Source organism: Lemur catta, chromosome 1, assembly GCF_020740605.2.
Source record: "Lemur catta isolate mLemCat1 chromosome 1, mLemCat1.pri, whole genome shotgun sequence".
NCBI classification, from domain to species: Eukaryota; Metazoa; Chordata; class Mammalia; order Primates; family Lemuridae; genus Lemur; species Lemur catta.
The window spans coordinates 283092860-283107280 of record NC_059128.1 but is presented as its reverse complement, the minus strand read 5'-3'; the positions used below and the strand labels follow the sequence as shown (position 1 = coordinate 283107280).

The 14421-nt window shown below is 53.3% G+C and overlaps 1 protein-coding gene across 3 annotated transcripts in view; it reads right to left on the bottom strand.

Moving 5' to 3' along the window:
* UBASH3A (ubiquitin associated and SH3 domain containing A) overlaps positions 1-14421 on the bottom strand; it is a 39905-nt gene that overhangs the window by 13528 nt on the left and 11956 nt on the right. For all 3 annotated transcript variants that reach the window (XM_045540720.1, XM_045540723.1, XM_045540721.1), the window contains exons 6-7: positions 13785-13993; positions 3400-3526 (exon numbers count right to left, since the gene is read on the bottom strand). In XM_045540720.1, the coding sequence (XP_045396676.1) occupies positions 3400-3526; positions 13785-13993 (336 nt within the window). The remainder of the gene's footprint in view (positions 1-3399; positions 3527-13784; positions 13994-14421) is intronic.

Below are 14421 nucleotides of genomic sequence, written 5' to 3'. Positions count from 1 at the left end.
AGTCATGGGCAGAGAGGGTGGGGGCAGAGTGGACAGTGCCGCTGCAGAAGGTGAGCTGGGCACTTCTGGCGGGAGGCAGGACTTGGTCACACCTGCAGGGGAGGTGACCAGGCGGGACAGCTGGGCAGGAGGCAGTGCAGGGGCCCTCCCTCTGCCCTGCCCGTCCTGACCGCACAGCGCTCCGGGTCGAAATGGGAGTGAAACTTTCTCGTGTCTTGCTACTGAGTGGGGTGAGGAAGAGAGGTGACGAGACATGGTCCTCCCCGCAGAAACCCCCACATAGCTGCCCAGACCACCCTGACTCCCCCGAGTCCCAGAGAGGGAACTGCAAATGCCTTTAATACCAGACATGCCCACGAGGACGTGGCTCATTTTAAACTGGGCCAGTGCCCGTGCCCTCCCTGCTTGGTCTGCTTCTGCTCACAGGCAGGGAACTTCGAGTCCGCACCAGGCGGCTGCTTCCTCGGCAAGAGTGGCCGGGATTGCTGGGAAGGAGGGGGCTCCGGAAGGTAGCGGGGGTGGGGGCCAAAGCTGCCTGCCCCACAGGGGTTCTGGGGACAGACCCTGCGGCTCCCTCGGGAGGTCCACACTGACCCGAGCAAAGTGGAACTTGCAGCTGACCTGAGGGACTGCACCGTTCTCGATGGCTGTGACCACACTGGGTAGGTGCCTAAGCCGTGGGGTTCGTGAGCCAGTGAAACCTGTGCAGTCGCTGTGTGTGCACCTGCCCAGGCCACGGGCGGGGCCTTCACCGTGGTGTGCAGTCGAGGCAGGGAAGCATCGTCTCTTGTTGGAGGACTGCACACATTTGCTGCCGGATACGAACACTCGCCTCCCAGGGCAGGGCTGAAGGGGAGGGTGTATCTTGCTGCCTGAGCATTTTGAAGCATGGTTGTGCAGAAATCGTCTATACCAACACCAGGAATCACTCCCCCAGCAGAATGAATGTTAAAATGCCCCATCCCATTCCCCTGCCGGGGCAGATCTGCTCAGTCTGCCTGGTGACAATCTAAGTCGATGCACCCAGCTGAGGTTTGGATTCGGGTCATTTTCTTCCCTGGAAGAGCCCAGAGCATTTGAACTTTGAAACGTGGAGCTTTGCAAGAGGAACGTGATGATCAAGTGCGAGGAAGGCCTGTGGGGAATGGAGCTGCTAACCCCGGGGTCTACGGGACGGGCGGGCAGCACTGACCCTACACGGAACGTGCTGCCTTAGCTGGTCACCATGAGCTGGTTCTCTCACAGTCCCGGATTCAAAGTCCTGGTGTCGGGAGGCCGCACGGCTCGGAGGCTGCACTGGAGAATCCGTTCCTTGTCTCTTCCGGCTCCAGGTGGCTCCAGGTGTTCTGGGCTTGTGGCTGCATTGCTGCCATCTCTGCCCGTCACATGGCCCCCCTTCTTCTGCGTGTGGGAGACCCCGCTCTGGTTTTCTCCTGCGAGGACGCTGGTGGCTGGGTTTGGGGCCCCCCAGACAGCTCAGGATCATCTCCTCACCTCAAGATCCTAACTCAACGCCACCAGCAAAGACCCTTTTTCTGTATAAGGTCACATGCAAGAGCTCTGGGGCTGAGGACCTCGTGTCTCCGGGGCCATCACTCGGCCTCCCACGGTGCCTGTCGCTACAGTTTTCTTACTATGTGGATGGGGTGACGTCAGATGAAGTGGGGGGTCCGGTTCACAGGGAGACGAATGTTCTGTTTTCATCCACCGAGAGCACCAGTGAGTTCGGACACAGCTGGAGGCTTCCACGCCAGGCCCTCCTCAGTCTGGGAGGGGCACAGCCTGGGGACAGCCTGGCCCAGTGTCCTTGCTCTCCCCCACCGAGGGCTGCCGGAGCCCAGGAGTCTGGCGCGGAGCCTGTTTTTATCTGTTTGTGGCTGGCAGGCTGGGGCCGCGCTTCCCTGCGACTGCAGACCTGTCTGAAGAGGGGCCCTGTTGTCTTCCCAGCATCCAGCGTCCTGTCCGGTGGGCTGAGGGGCTCTGGGGACGGAGGGGCGTGTCCGTCAGCTGGGGCTGCCCGACCAGGACCATGGCCTGAGGCTGGAGCCGCAGAATCAGCTCTCCCAGTCCCGGAGGCCAGAAGTCCCAGGTCAGGGAGCGGCAGGCTGGTTCCTCTGAGTCTCTCTCCTTGTCTTGCAGACGCCGTCTCCTCCCTGTGTCCCCACAGATCGTCCCTCTGTGTGTGTCTGTGTCCTCAGCTCTTCTTATAAGGACACCAATCAGATTGGATCAGGGACACCCTCATGACCTCGTTTGAACTTAATCACCTCCTTAAAGGCTCTCTCTACAAACAGGGTCGTTCGGAGGTACGGGGTTAGGACTGCAGTATAGGGTTTTTGCTGGAACACAATTCAATCCACAACAGAGGGTGAGCTTTGGCCTCAGGCTGATCTGATAGCAAGTCCCGAAAGGGCCATTTTGTCATTCTGTCCTTTACTGAGCGAGCTTTACAGACCAGGCCCCAAACCCTGCTCGGGGGACTCAGGAATGGGCCAGACCACAGCGTCCCCCACTCTGGGCACCAGGGCCTGGGCTGTGGTGGACGCCCACACCTGTCCCACGTCGCCCCGGCAGGCTGATGTGGGGGTGAGCTTCCTAGCCCACCTTTCAGATCCCCAAAATAGGGAGGGGCAGGATTAACACCTCCCTGGCGTTGGGGGGCTGGGATGAGAGACCCTGACATAACCTGTGACCATACGCGGCAGGGCATGGAGGAACCGATTTGGACTCAATACGGGTCCACTGCTAAGGGCCAGCTGCAGGTGCAACCCGCTCTTGGGGTCCCTTTGTGAGGATGAGCAAAGCCTCAGATCAGGGGACCGACCTGCCGACCACACAGACAGGGGACACGGCATCGCTGTTTGACCCTGCCCCTCAGGGTCCCTGTCTGGAGCCTGCGCTCCTGCACGTGCCCCTGGGGGTGGCTGGGCTCACAGTGCCGCTGTCCTCTGGGTTGTGGAGCACAGGCTCCTTCCCCTCGCCTCGCCCAGCCCAGCCTCAAAAAATCAGAAGCCACAGCACTGGCGGAGGTGACTTCTTCGGGGTCGCTTGGCTCATTAATGAGAGAATTGGGGTGAGAACTCAGGATTCTGGGCAGTGCTGGGTCCCTGACTCTTCCCTGCCTGGTGTCCCAGTGCCACAACCGATGCTGCCTTCGGGAGCTCGCAGACAGGGCACTTAGCGGGGGATGGGGCATCTCCCCTGCCCGGGGCAGATGGGCCAGGTGCGGCCCCCGGTGCCTCAGCTCCCGTGGAACCCACGTCCGGTCTGTGCTCCGAGGCGGCAGGGAGGGAAGATGTGTCTACAGAACAAAAGCTGTGCCCAGGAAGCTTGTCCACCTTGGACTTTACATAAAATGTGGCTTTGCTTAGTTTACTTTAAGGAAAGGAATTCGATTACCTGCAGAGCCTGTATGCTGCTAAGGCTCCTCGACGTTTGGGGAGGATGAAATTCCGCGCTCTGGCTGCTACCGCCTTCGCCGTCCTTTCTGGAGTCCAGGTCTGTGGCCAGGCTGAAGGTGTACGTCCTTCGGAGGAGGAAGATCAAAGCCGTGAACGGGATGCGACAGAGAGGTTGTCGCCATAGAAACACAACACGTGGTCACGTACACGCTTGAGAATGTCCAGGACAACCTGGGCAGGTGAGTCAGTGTGAGGATGAAACGGAGCAGCCTGTGCACAGTGCTCGGGACATGGCAGTCGTGCAGTGTGTGGTTGTTTCATTATTAAACCACTATCACCATCTGTGTTGGTCGGTTTTTGTGTGTCAACTTGGCAGGCCACAGTGCCCAGATACGTGGTCAAATGTTATCTTAGAGGTCACCGGGAAGGTATTTTTAGATGGGATTCACCCTTAAATCAGTAGACTTTGGGTGAAGCAGATGACCCCCCACAGGGCAAGTGGCCTCAGCCAGTCTGTGGAAGGTCTCAAGAGAAAAGACTGTGGTCCCCAGGGGAGGGGGTTTTGCTTCCAGACCATCTTTGGACTTGAGCCCTAATAGCACTTTTCCCAGAGTCTCCAAACTGCTGGCCTGCCCTGCAGACTTTGGACTGGCCACATCTACAATCCTGAGCCAATTGCTTAAAATAAATCTCCCTCTCTCTCTGCCTCTGTCTCTGTCTCTGTCTCTCTTTGGGGAGCCCCGACTAACAGGCCATCCTCTTAGATCACCTTCCGAAACTGTCAGAGGTTTGCAGAGGGACATGCGTGAGGAGCTGGAACAAGCAGGGAGCAGACACATGGACCAGCCATGGGGACACGTGAGGGAGTGGGGTGTCAGGCAGAAGGAGTTGCAGGGATTGAGGAGATCGCTGCCTTCCGACAACTGGAGCAAAGTGCTGTGGCGCTCGGGAGCTGTGGGGTGACTGAGGGGAAAGACCAGGGCAGACGGGAGCAGAGAGAACTCCAGGCTGAGGAATAGGAGGGGGAGACGGGCCCCCAAAGTGAGCATGTCTGGAGGGAGCAGGTGGGTGGCCGGAGGAGGACCACACGTGAGAAACAAAGAGCCAACGGTCATCTGAATCCTCCTTGGAACAGTGAGTGATCGAGCTCTCCAAGGGGAAGACCTTTGAAAACTTGATTTAAAAATAATCTACAAAAAAAAAACCTATAGTCACAGTGCAGAGCTGGCGACCGTGGCGTTTCTAGAGCAGGAGGCTGCACCAGTCCCCAGCTTGCACGAACCTTCGGCGTGGAAGTCCTTTGCCCTCCCAGTATTGTCCACTAACATTTTGCTCTGCTCTCAGTGAATCCACTGGGAGAACTCGGGATATTTTGTTTCTAACTGATGTTAGAAACCTGGAAAACACAGCGAATTAAAAAAGAAGAAGAAAATCCCTAATTCTCCAGCTTAGCTCCCCACTGACTCTCACCCTGTCTCCCACACCCATGCACACGTGGGGCTGCTTCCTTACGCCTTTTTGAGTTTGCACCACTTTTTCAGGAAAAGAAAATTGCATAGTCTAGTAGGTGAAAAGTACCGTGGACTAAAATGGAGTGGAGCAGCCGGGCGGGGGCAGCGGGCGGGGGCAGGCTGCAGAGTTAGACATGCGGGACAAAGACCCTCGGGCAACGCAGGTGCCATTTGGAAGAGCCGGAGGGCGGCGGGTCACAGGTGTGCAGGGCAGCTGCCTGGCGGAGAGAACAGCCCGGGGGCCCAGCTGCAGGGGTGGGTGCTCGGGGCCAGCGGGGTTGGTGGGTGGGTGTGGAGCCCACTGCTCCTGGAGGGGCCCTTCCTCCAGGCAGTTAAGACTGGATCACGGGTCCAGGGAGAGCAGGGAGCCCACGGCCACAACCCAGGTGACCAGGTGGGAGCCATGGAGGGCACAAAAAATGGTCAGATTTGGTTATATTTTGAACGTGGAGCCAACAGGGTTTTCTGATGGATCAGAAGCAGAGCCCGAGAGAAGGGAGGGGTCCGGGGGCTCCCGGCTTTGGGCCCACACAACTGGAAAGACAAGTCGCCCTTGATAAGATGAGGAGACCCAGCAGAGGAGAATCTGGGACAAAGAGCTGGAATTCGACTTTGGACATGGTAAGTCTGGACGGTTGCCCAGCAATCCACACGGAGCCTCTGAGCCGGCCTGGACAGCAAGTGTGGGGCGCAGGGGAGAAACCCGGCTGCAGGGGAGCCGGCACGCAGAAGGGACGGGAGCTGGGGACAGGGCTCGCAGACAGGTCCGGGGCTGAGCCGGGCCCCGACAGAAGGAGGTTAGAGCCCAGTGGGGGAGGATGGGCAGCTGCTGGGGGGAGGACACAGGGGAGGAGAGGCCCTGGGTGCCAGGGAGGCCGGGCACAGGGAGGGTGCGGCTGGGTGCTGGATGCTGCTGCCCAGGGTCAGGTAAGGGGGGCGGAGGCCTGAGCACGGGACACACGGTGTGGAGGGGATTTGCCACCCGGGCAAGGGCAGTGTGCCTGGGGTGGTGGTGGGGGAAGCCTGACTGGACGGGGTTTTAAGACAGAAGGAGAAGAGACCCCTGGAGACAGCGAATACAGGCAGCCCCGCCAGGGGTTTCGCTACTAACGAGGACAGAGAAACGGGTGGTAACTGGAGGGGAGATGGGATAAAAGAGGTTTTGCTTGATTATGTTGTTTTAGGGTAATAGTATGCTTGTCTGCTGGCGGGAATGTTAGAGGAGGATGCAGGGGACAGTAGATGACGCTGCCACAGTGTCCTTGGAGGGCGTGAGATGCCCAGGGGGACGGGCCGAGAATCACCAGTGGGCAGCTGCCTTGCTAGGAGACTGGACGGGCCCCGCTGTCTAGTGGGGGGACGAGCACCTGGGCCCGGGGGTGGTGTCATGGCAGAGAGTGTCGTGCACTCTTCTGGCTGCTGCACCTGTCGTGGCACGAGAGGGCGCAGGGGGAGGTGTGGGAGGTGTGGGTGGGCAGGGATGGGAGCCTGCATGGACCAGGCAGGTGGGGACGTTGCGGGTGAGACCCAGCAGCACGGGGTGGTTTCCCCAGCACTTTCCACTGGATTAGGGCTTGGCCAGGTGGTCTAGGCAGCAGAAGGGACAAGGGAGTAGGGGCTGTTCCAGGGAGTGGCTGCAAAGGCTGGACGTGGAAGTTAACTCAGGTGAGGAGTGAGGTGGGGCGGAGGCATGTGAAGGGCGGGAAACAGGGGCTTGGGGGATGGCTCTCCGGGGGAGAGGGGAGTCCGTGGGGCGAGCGTGCCTACGTTTATCTACATGGTTGCAAAACACAGTGTCTACACATTTACATGCACCAGTGCTATATGAATTACTTGAAAATATTTTAATGGTTGCATAATATTAAATATGCATATATCATACTTTGTATAACCATTTCCCTAATTTTGGTTGGTTGCTTGCATTTCTTCAAAACTGCTATATGTAATTTGGCAAAGAACCCTTTGTATGCAAATTCCGATTTCTTTCTTCCTTAGGACGGGGTCTCAGGAGGGGACCCACTGGGCCAGAGGGCAAGACTGTTTCTAAGGTTCTGGGAGACGTCGCTGATTTGCTTTCTAGAGATTTTCACTGTCGCCTGCTTTGAAGGAGGACACTCAACGCGTCTGTGCTCACCGGTGTTGATGCTGTTCTTATATTAAAAACAGATGAAACAAAAAACCTCCTCTGATTTGAGAGAGGGAAACGGGGCCTCATTTTTTGTGCATTTGTTACTGGAGAGCAGGTTTTACAACCATTTATTTCTCTCCGTCCATGTTCTTTGGCCACGGTTTCTCTCGAGTCTTTGGTGTTTCTTAGCAGTTTCTGAACGAGGACTTTGTGTGTGAAGAACACGGCTCATGGCCTGTCAGTCAGTGAAGTGCAGAAGTCAGACGGGAGTCGGCTGGGGCCAGAGCGCCCAGGGCCCCGGAGTCCAGGGACGCGGGGAGCCGGGCCACAGCAGGAGGGAGGAAGGCAGGCAGGTGGGTGACCCTTGGGGGCCGGCGACTTCATTAATAGCTTCTGAAAAGCATGGCTCCCATCTTGCTCTTTGGGTTGTAATGTTCTCTGTGAGTTTTAACAAACAGACGTCTTAAATTTTAAGCATTTAATAATATTGCTGTTCAAGACAGATCTGTGAGGTCTCACTTTGAGCTCCCTTCCGCTGCTTCTGAGCTCCCAAAGCTCTTCCCAGTCCAGAAATCAGACACGCAACCCTGTACACAGATGTCTGGTTTTAAAACGATTTCCTTTCCCCATGGACTCCTTGTCGCTGCCGGGGAATCAGTTCGGCACCCGACGTGAGGAGATGTAAAATACTGGTGACGTTGTGTCGGCTTCTCTCCCTGTCTCTGGTGCGCCCGTGGTCAGAGAGGACGCCTCCGGGATGCCAGTCCTGCCCTGCTGCGTGTCTGTCCCTCCGATGTCTGTCTGTCCCTCCGACCCATATTACAGATTTATAGCGTATTTTAGACACATGGTAGGGCAAGTGTCTCCTCTCAGTATCCTTATTTTTCAAAGTTTTCTCAGGTCTTCTCTCCTGTTTGTTCCTCCAGATAAACTTTCCATTTGTTTGGTGAAGTTCCAGCAAAGGATCTCCGTGGGATTTTGCCTAGAAGTTCATGAAACCCGGAAACGACTCTGGGAGAAATGCACACATTCCCAGGATTCTCCTTTCTCAGCCACGAAACACGGTGCTTTTCTACTTTTCCAGCCCATTTGTGAGCCCCAGTCCTCATGGGGCCAGTGGCAGGTCCCCAGACCCCGCCCCAGGCCTGTCCCGAGCCAGGAGGGGCTCAGCTGTCTGTTGTACCTTCTCTTTTCATGTCACTGTGACTTGTTCTGTCTCCATCTGTGAACCCCTGCTGCTGCGGTCCGGGCCAAACGGATTTACTTTGCTTATATATTGTCCTAGCGGCAGGTGCCAATAGCATGAAATGCAAACTTGAGTTGACGGTAAGTAGACCAAGAATACTGACATTCCTGCTTGAACCAGTGACAGTTCCCTCCTCAAACTAACAGGGCTGGAGCAGGAGGCACAAGCCTGGTGTCGAGTGAACACAGGAAGTGTGGGCTGGTTTCCCCTTCCTGAGGGCGAGGGGGCACCCACCCTGCTGCGGCTCCCCAGGCAGTGAAGCGTCGTTATCAATAAATGACACCTGTGGGGTTTACGGAGAGAAAACTGAATTTTTTTTTGCCAGTCTTTCAAATGAAGGGCAATCGAGGTTACGGCGGAAACGCTGGCGGTGGGAGGAGGAGGAGGAGCTCCGCAGCTCGACTTTCTGTTTGTAACTTAGAGAGCCACTGTGCTTGCTGGGCCCCGCAGAAACAGATGTGCTTAAATCCTCCCCGGTTCTTTAAGGACATGGCTGCGGTCTGTGGGCTGCACGGACGGTGCCCGTGTTAGTCTGCCGGGGCGGCCGTGACGAAGCCTGCACTCTGGGCGGCTTAAAAAGCAGACGCTGACTCTGTCGGGTCCTGGAGTCTGGAAGTCCAAGGTCAAGGTGCGGCGGGGCTGGTGTTTCCTGGGGCCTCTCTCCTGGGTGGCAGACGGCGTGTTCTCCCTGCATCCGCACAGGCTCGTCCCTCTGTGCCTGTCTGTGTCCTCATCTCCTTTTCATGCAAGGACACTGGTCCCTTTGGATCAAGACCCACTCTGATGACCTCATTTGAACTTAATCACCTCTCTGAAGGTCTTCTCTCCAAATAAGGTCACATTCTGAGGTTCTGGGGGTCAGAACCTCAACATGTGAATTTTGGGGGACACCGCTCATAGCATTGCCTTTATTATATCTGAGCTACTTGCCACCAACTTGCTGTGAGGTTTTTGGGAAGTCACTTGCCATGTGTGTCCTCAGTGCTGGGAGTGTCCTCGCCGCGGCTGGAAGGTGGCACGTGTCCTCCTGAGCGCTCACACGTGTGGCCCGCCATGGTGTTCTACGGCGCCGCCAGCCAGTCTCCCGTGCGGAGGGTCGGCAACGGCTGTGGTTCACGGCTGCGCCCACTCCAATCACCGTCACTCTCTAGACCGTCCCTGACCCTCTCCAACGTCATGGACTGAGCTCCACTGTGATTTTGGACTTGACTCATCAAGTCCGAAGAGTCCCAGAGCCATCAGCACGAAGGCTGGCACAGTCAGACTGGTGATGGTGATGACGTATTAGCTGCCAGGTAAGAAGCGGCTGAGCTGCAGACTCACCTGGAAATGTGCCCTCTGTGGAAGGCAGGGCATCCTTGCTGGGGTATCCGTGGGCCTGTTCCCCGCCTGTCCCGGGCACCGTGACCCCAGCAGACCTTGCTGCTCAGGTTGGACCTGCTGAGTCTGGGTCCTGTGGCGGCTGCTGGTGGGAGGTATTTACCAACCGGCCGGCATGTGTCCAGGGTCGCCAGCCTTCGGACAGAGCCTTCTCACTACACTCCCCACTACTTAGCACGTCTGTGATGCGTCCAGATGTTCAAGGACGATTTCTGATTTAAAAGACTTTGTGTTTAACGAGGACTTCTGGCAATTGTAAAAGATTTGCAGCACCACTGAGTCTGACAGCGTCCACCGTGTGCTATTCTGGCCCAGTCACACGTCATAGTTTGTCAGCGGCTGCTTCCAAAACAGGGCCCATCAGACACCCCACAGCACCTAGTCCACTGCTTATGTTTCTTTCTTTTCATTGCAATTTTTGTTACTATTTATTAATTCCTAAGATAAACTTGTCTCTAGAAAGAATAGTCCCAGAAATGTCAGGCACACAAGCTGGGACGGTCATGTTGGTGACAGGTGCCTGATATGCTCATTGTGATGTGAAACTATCACAGCCACAAACTCACATTTTGCAGACTGTCCTGCATAGTTCTAGAAACCTCCCAGCTTGCCAACTGTGCTTCCTCTGTGACAAGGAAACTCTCCTGTCCTGGGCAGGGTGAAAGACACACTAGGGACACAGGCCTTAGAGGAGCCCCGGCCAGTTAGGGTGTAACCAGCATCTCCTCTCTATCCCTTAAGCCTTTTATTGGACCGAGTTGGTTCTGAAAGGACACAAGTGCCTCCTTCTCCGTGTGACATCACCCACCCCACTGCCCCCGGCCCGAGTGTTCCCAGCTCCCACGCAGGAGGGTTGTGTCATCTCTACAGTCCCTTGTGGCACCAACATCCTGTGATTTTGATGTGACCTCTGTCCCCATGGACATGTCTAAATGAGCACCTTGTGCTCGTTCTGAGCCACTGGTCTGCAGGGATCTGGACGGCTGCCCCTGTGTTGCTGGAGGTGCACCCCGTTTCTCGCTGGGAGCGGGGAGCTCACGGCACCAGGGTGTGCGGATGTGCTGACCTCAGCCCTGGTTTTCTCTCAACTTCTCTGCCTTTGTTCTCCCCGGGACCCAAGTTTCCTACATTCTTTTCTTTAAATTTAAAATGCATTAATTTATATTTTGAATAAGTAATACATGTATGTAGTTCATAAATGTTAAAAGGATGAAGAGCCTCCCTCCCATTGCTGTTCTGTTCTCCTGGCTCCCACACCCACCCCACTGTCAGAAGTTTCTGGACTTTCTCCCTTCCAGGGAACTTTTAGGCATATACAAGTCTATAAGTGCGTATCGTGCATGTATATTCACAGACAAATGTGTGTTACTTCCCCCTTTCTGCACAAGCAGTTTCATACTATACACATTATTCTGCTACTTGTTTTTGTCATTAACCAATATAGCTTGTGTATTTTTTTCATATCAGCACATAAAATACTTCCTCATGATTATTTTAAAGCTGCAAGTATTTTATTGTATGGATGTATCATTTATTTCACTGACTGATTTTTCAATATAATGATTTCTTCTATAGGTAGCTTAGTTAACAGTTGAAAGCCCGAGCTTGGGATTAGGATCTGGTTTGAATCCTGCTTTCTCTACTCACTCGCTGTGTGAGTGTGGGCACGTTACTTGATCTCTCTGTGCCTCAGTTTTATCCAGTACAGTGATAGTGCCTACCTTGGCTGGGCACAGGAACCACATTACCTGACTTCAAATTATACTACGGAGCTGTAGTAACAAAAACAGCATGGTACCGGCATAAAAACAGACACATAGTCCAATGGAACAGAAATAAATCCACACATCTCTAGTGAACTCATCTTCAACAAAGGTGCCAAGAACATACAATGGGGAAACAACAGTCTCTTCAATAAATGGTGTTGCAAAAAGTGGATATCCACATGCAGAAGAATGAAAGTAGACCCTTATCTCTCACCATATACAAAAATCAAGCCAAAATGGATTACAGACTTAAATCTAAGACCTGAAACTATGAAACTACTAAATGAAAACATTAGGAAAATGCTTCGGGACATGGGTCTGGGCAAGGATTTCTTGAGCAATACCCCAAAGCACAGGCAACCAAAGCACAATTGGACAGATGGGATCACATCAAGCTAAAAAGCTTCTGCACAGCAAAGGAAACAACCAACAAAGTGAAGAGACAACCCACAGAATGGGAGAAAATATTTGCAAACTACCCATCTGACAAGGGATTAATAACTAGAATATATAAGGAGCTCCAACAACTCAATAGGGAAAAAATAAAATAATCCAATTAAAAAATGTGCAAACGATCTGAATAGACATTCCTCAAAAGAAGACATACAGATGGCCAATGGGTGTATGAAAAAATGCTCAAAAATTATTATTCACCAGAGAAATGTAAATTGAAACGACAGTGAGACATCATCTCATCCCAGTTAAAATGGCTTTTACCAAAAAGACAGGCAATAACGAATGCTGGTGAGGATGTGGAGAGAGGGGAGCCCTCTTACACTGTTGGGCATGTAAATTAGTGCAACCACCGTGGAGAACAAACAGTATGGAGGTTTCTCAAAAAACTAAAAATAGAACTAACACATACCCACCAATCCCACTTCGAGGTATATACCCAAAGGAGGGGAAATCAGTATACTGAAAAGATCTCTGCACTCCCATGTTTATTGCAGCACTATTCACAGTAGCCAAGATTTGGAATCAACCTAAGTGTCCAACAATGAATGAATGGATAGAGAAATTGTGGTACATATATATACACAATGGAATATTCTAGAGCCACAGAAAAGAATGAAATCCTGCCATTTGCAAGGACGTGGATGGAACTGGAGAACATTATGTTAGGTGAAGTAAGCCAAGCACAGAAAGACAAATCTAGCATGTTCTCACTCATATGTGGGAGCTGAATATTAAAACCCATTGATCTCAAGGAGACAGAGAGTAGAGTTACCAGAGTCTGGGAAGGGTAGCAGGGAGGAGTGGGTAAAGTGGGGATGGTTAATGGTTGCAAAAACATAGTTAGATAGTTAGATAGAATGCATAATATTTGGTAGCACAAAGAAGTGAATATAATCAACAATAAGTTCAGGTACACTTTAAAATAACTAAAAGAGTGGAATTGGAATGTTCTTAACACAAAGAGATGATAAAGGCCTAAGCTGATGGAAACCCCAGTTACTCTGATTTGATTAATTTGCGTGTGTGCCTGTATCAAAGCATCACATGTACCCTGTAAAGATAAACAAATATTATGTATCCATAATAATTAAAAATTAAAAATTAAAAAAAGTGTGTCACCTGTTTTTTTTTTTTTCTTGTTACTTACAGTAAAATGGCAGAGGAGAGAGATAAGTTGAGGGAAGAACCATTAAACAAAAGGGAAGCAGTACCTGATGATTTTGAACACCCTTTGCCTCACCAGATGATGCTAAAGATGCTAAAATCACAGGACTGCCCAGCTGGGCATAAACACACACGCCCCTGGGAGTGCCACGGCTTCAAGGAGGTAAATTCCGCCAACAACCACGTAAGCTTCAGAGAGGACCCCGAGCCTCTGCTGAGACCCCAGCCGTGGCCAACACCTGGTTACAGCCTCAGGAGACCCCGAGCAGAGGACCCCGTTAAACCATGCTCTGACTCCTGACCCAGGAAAACAATGAGATAATAAGTGTATTTGTTGTTTCATCTGTTCTTTTGTGTTAATTTGTTACACGGCAATAGAAAACTAATAGTGCACCTTAGGACTTTACAGTTTATACACTAAGCAGAAGAATAAATGAACCCACGCTTAGGACCTCTGAGTATAATGTAACAAGTTCACAATAAGGGAGTAGCATTTTGCGATAATTTTGGGATTGCTATCTCAGAAAAGTAATACAGAGTAATTCATGTTTTCTGAATATTATCGGCAAAAAACCACGAATCAAGCAGGATACTCACTACACACCTGCAGGGGTAATTTTGCCACCATAGAGAGTGCAGTTTTCCCGGTGAGGAAGGGGTCTGGGGGCACAGGGACACGGGGACCACGTGAAGGAGGGAGCGGCGAGGGGCTGCGGCGGGGGCGGGGCTCACCTGTGCTTCACCCAGGTGTCGGCCTCGCTGGCTCGGTCCGTGTAGTTCTCGGGCAGGAAGCCCCGGCGGCCCGTCCTCTGGGAGACCCCAATCACCCATCCCTCGCTGGCTTCCTCCTGCTGAGTGGGGTCCACAAAGATGTAGTCGCCCGGGCTCAGCGTCAGCTCGTCCACGTTCTGGGGCTTGTACTGGAACACGGCCCTAAGGGTCTGGAAAAGAGGTGGGGGCGTCACGGCGAGGATTTGCGTCGGGAAACGGCAGCAACGGGATCCTGTTACACGCTGCCTCCTTCGACGTGTGCTGTGTCCCCAAGACGGCGACCCAGCCTTAGCTGGTGACAGAGCATGGTGGGTAACAAAATACAGCACAGGACTCTTCGGAAGGATTTAGAAATGAAACTTGCATCTACTTATCTGTCTGTCATCCATCCACGTCCTTATTTTGTACACAGAAGATCTCAGAGCATACCCAGACACCGCAGCCACCCTCCCTGGCGTGGGGTCATTCACAGCTTCCTCAGGACGCAGGGCGTGGCGGACACGCTCACGTCGCTCCCCGAAAGGGGCAGTGAGCGCTTTCCCTCCACGCCCAGCGCCTCATGGAGAAGGAGGGCCTCAAATAAGGCTTCACCCAAGTC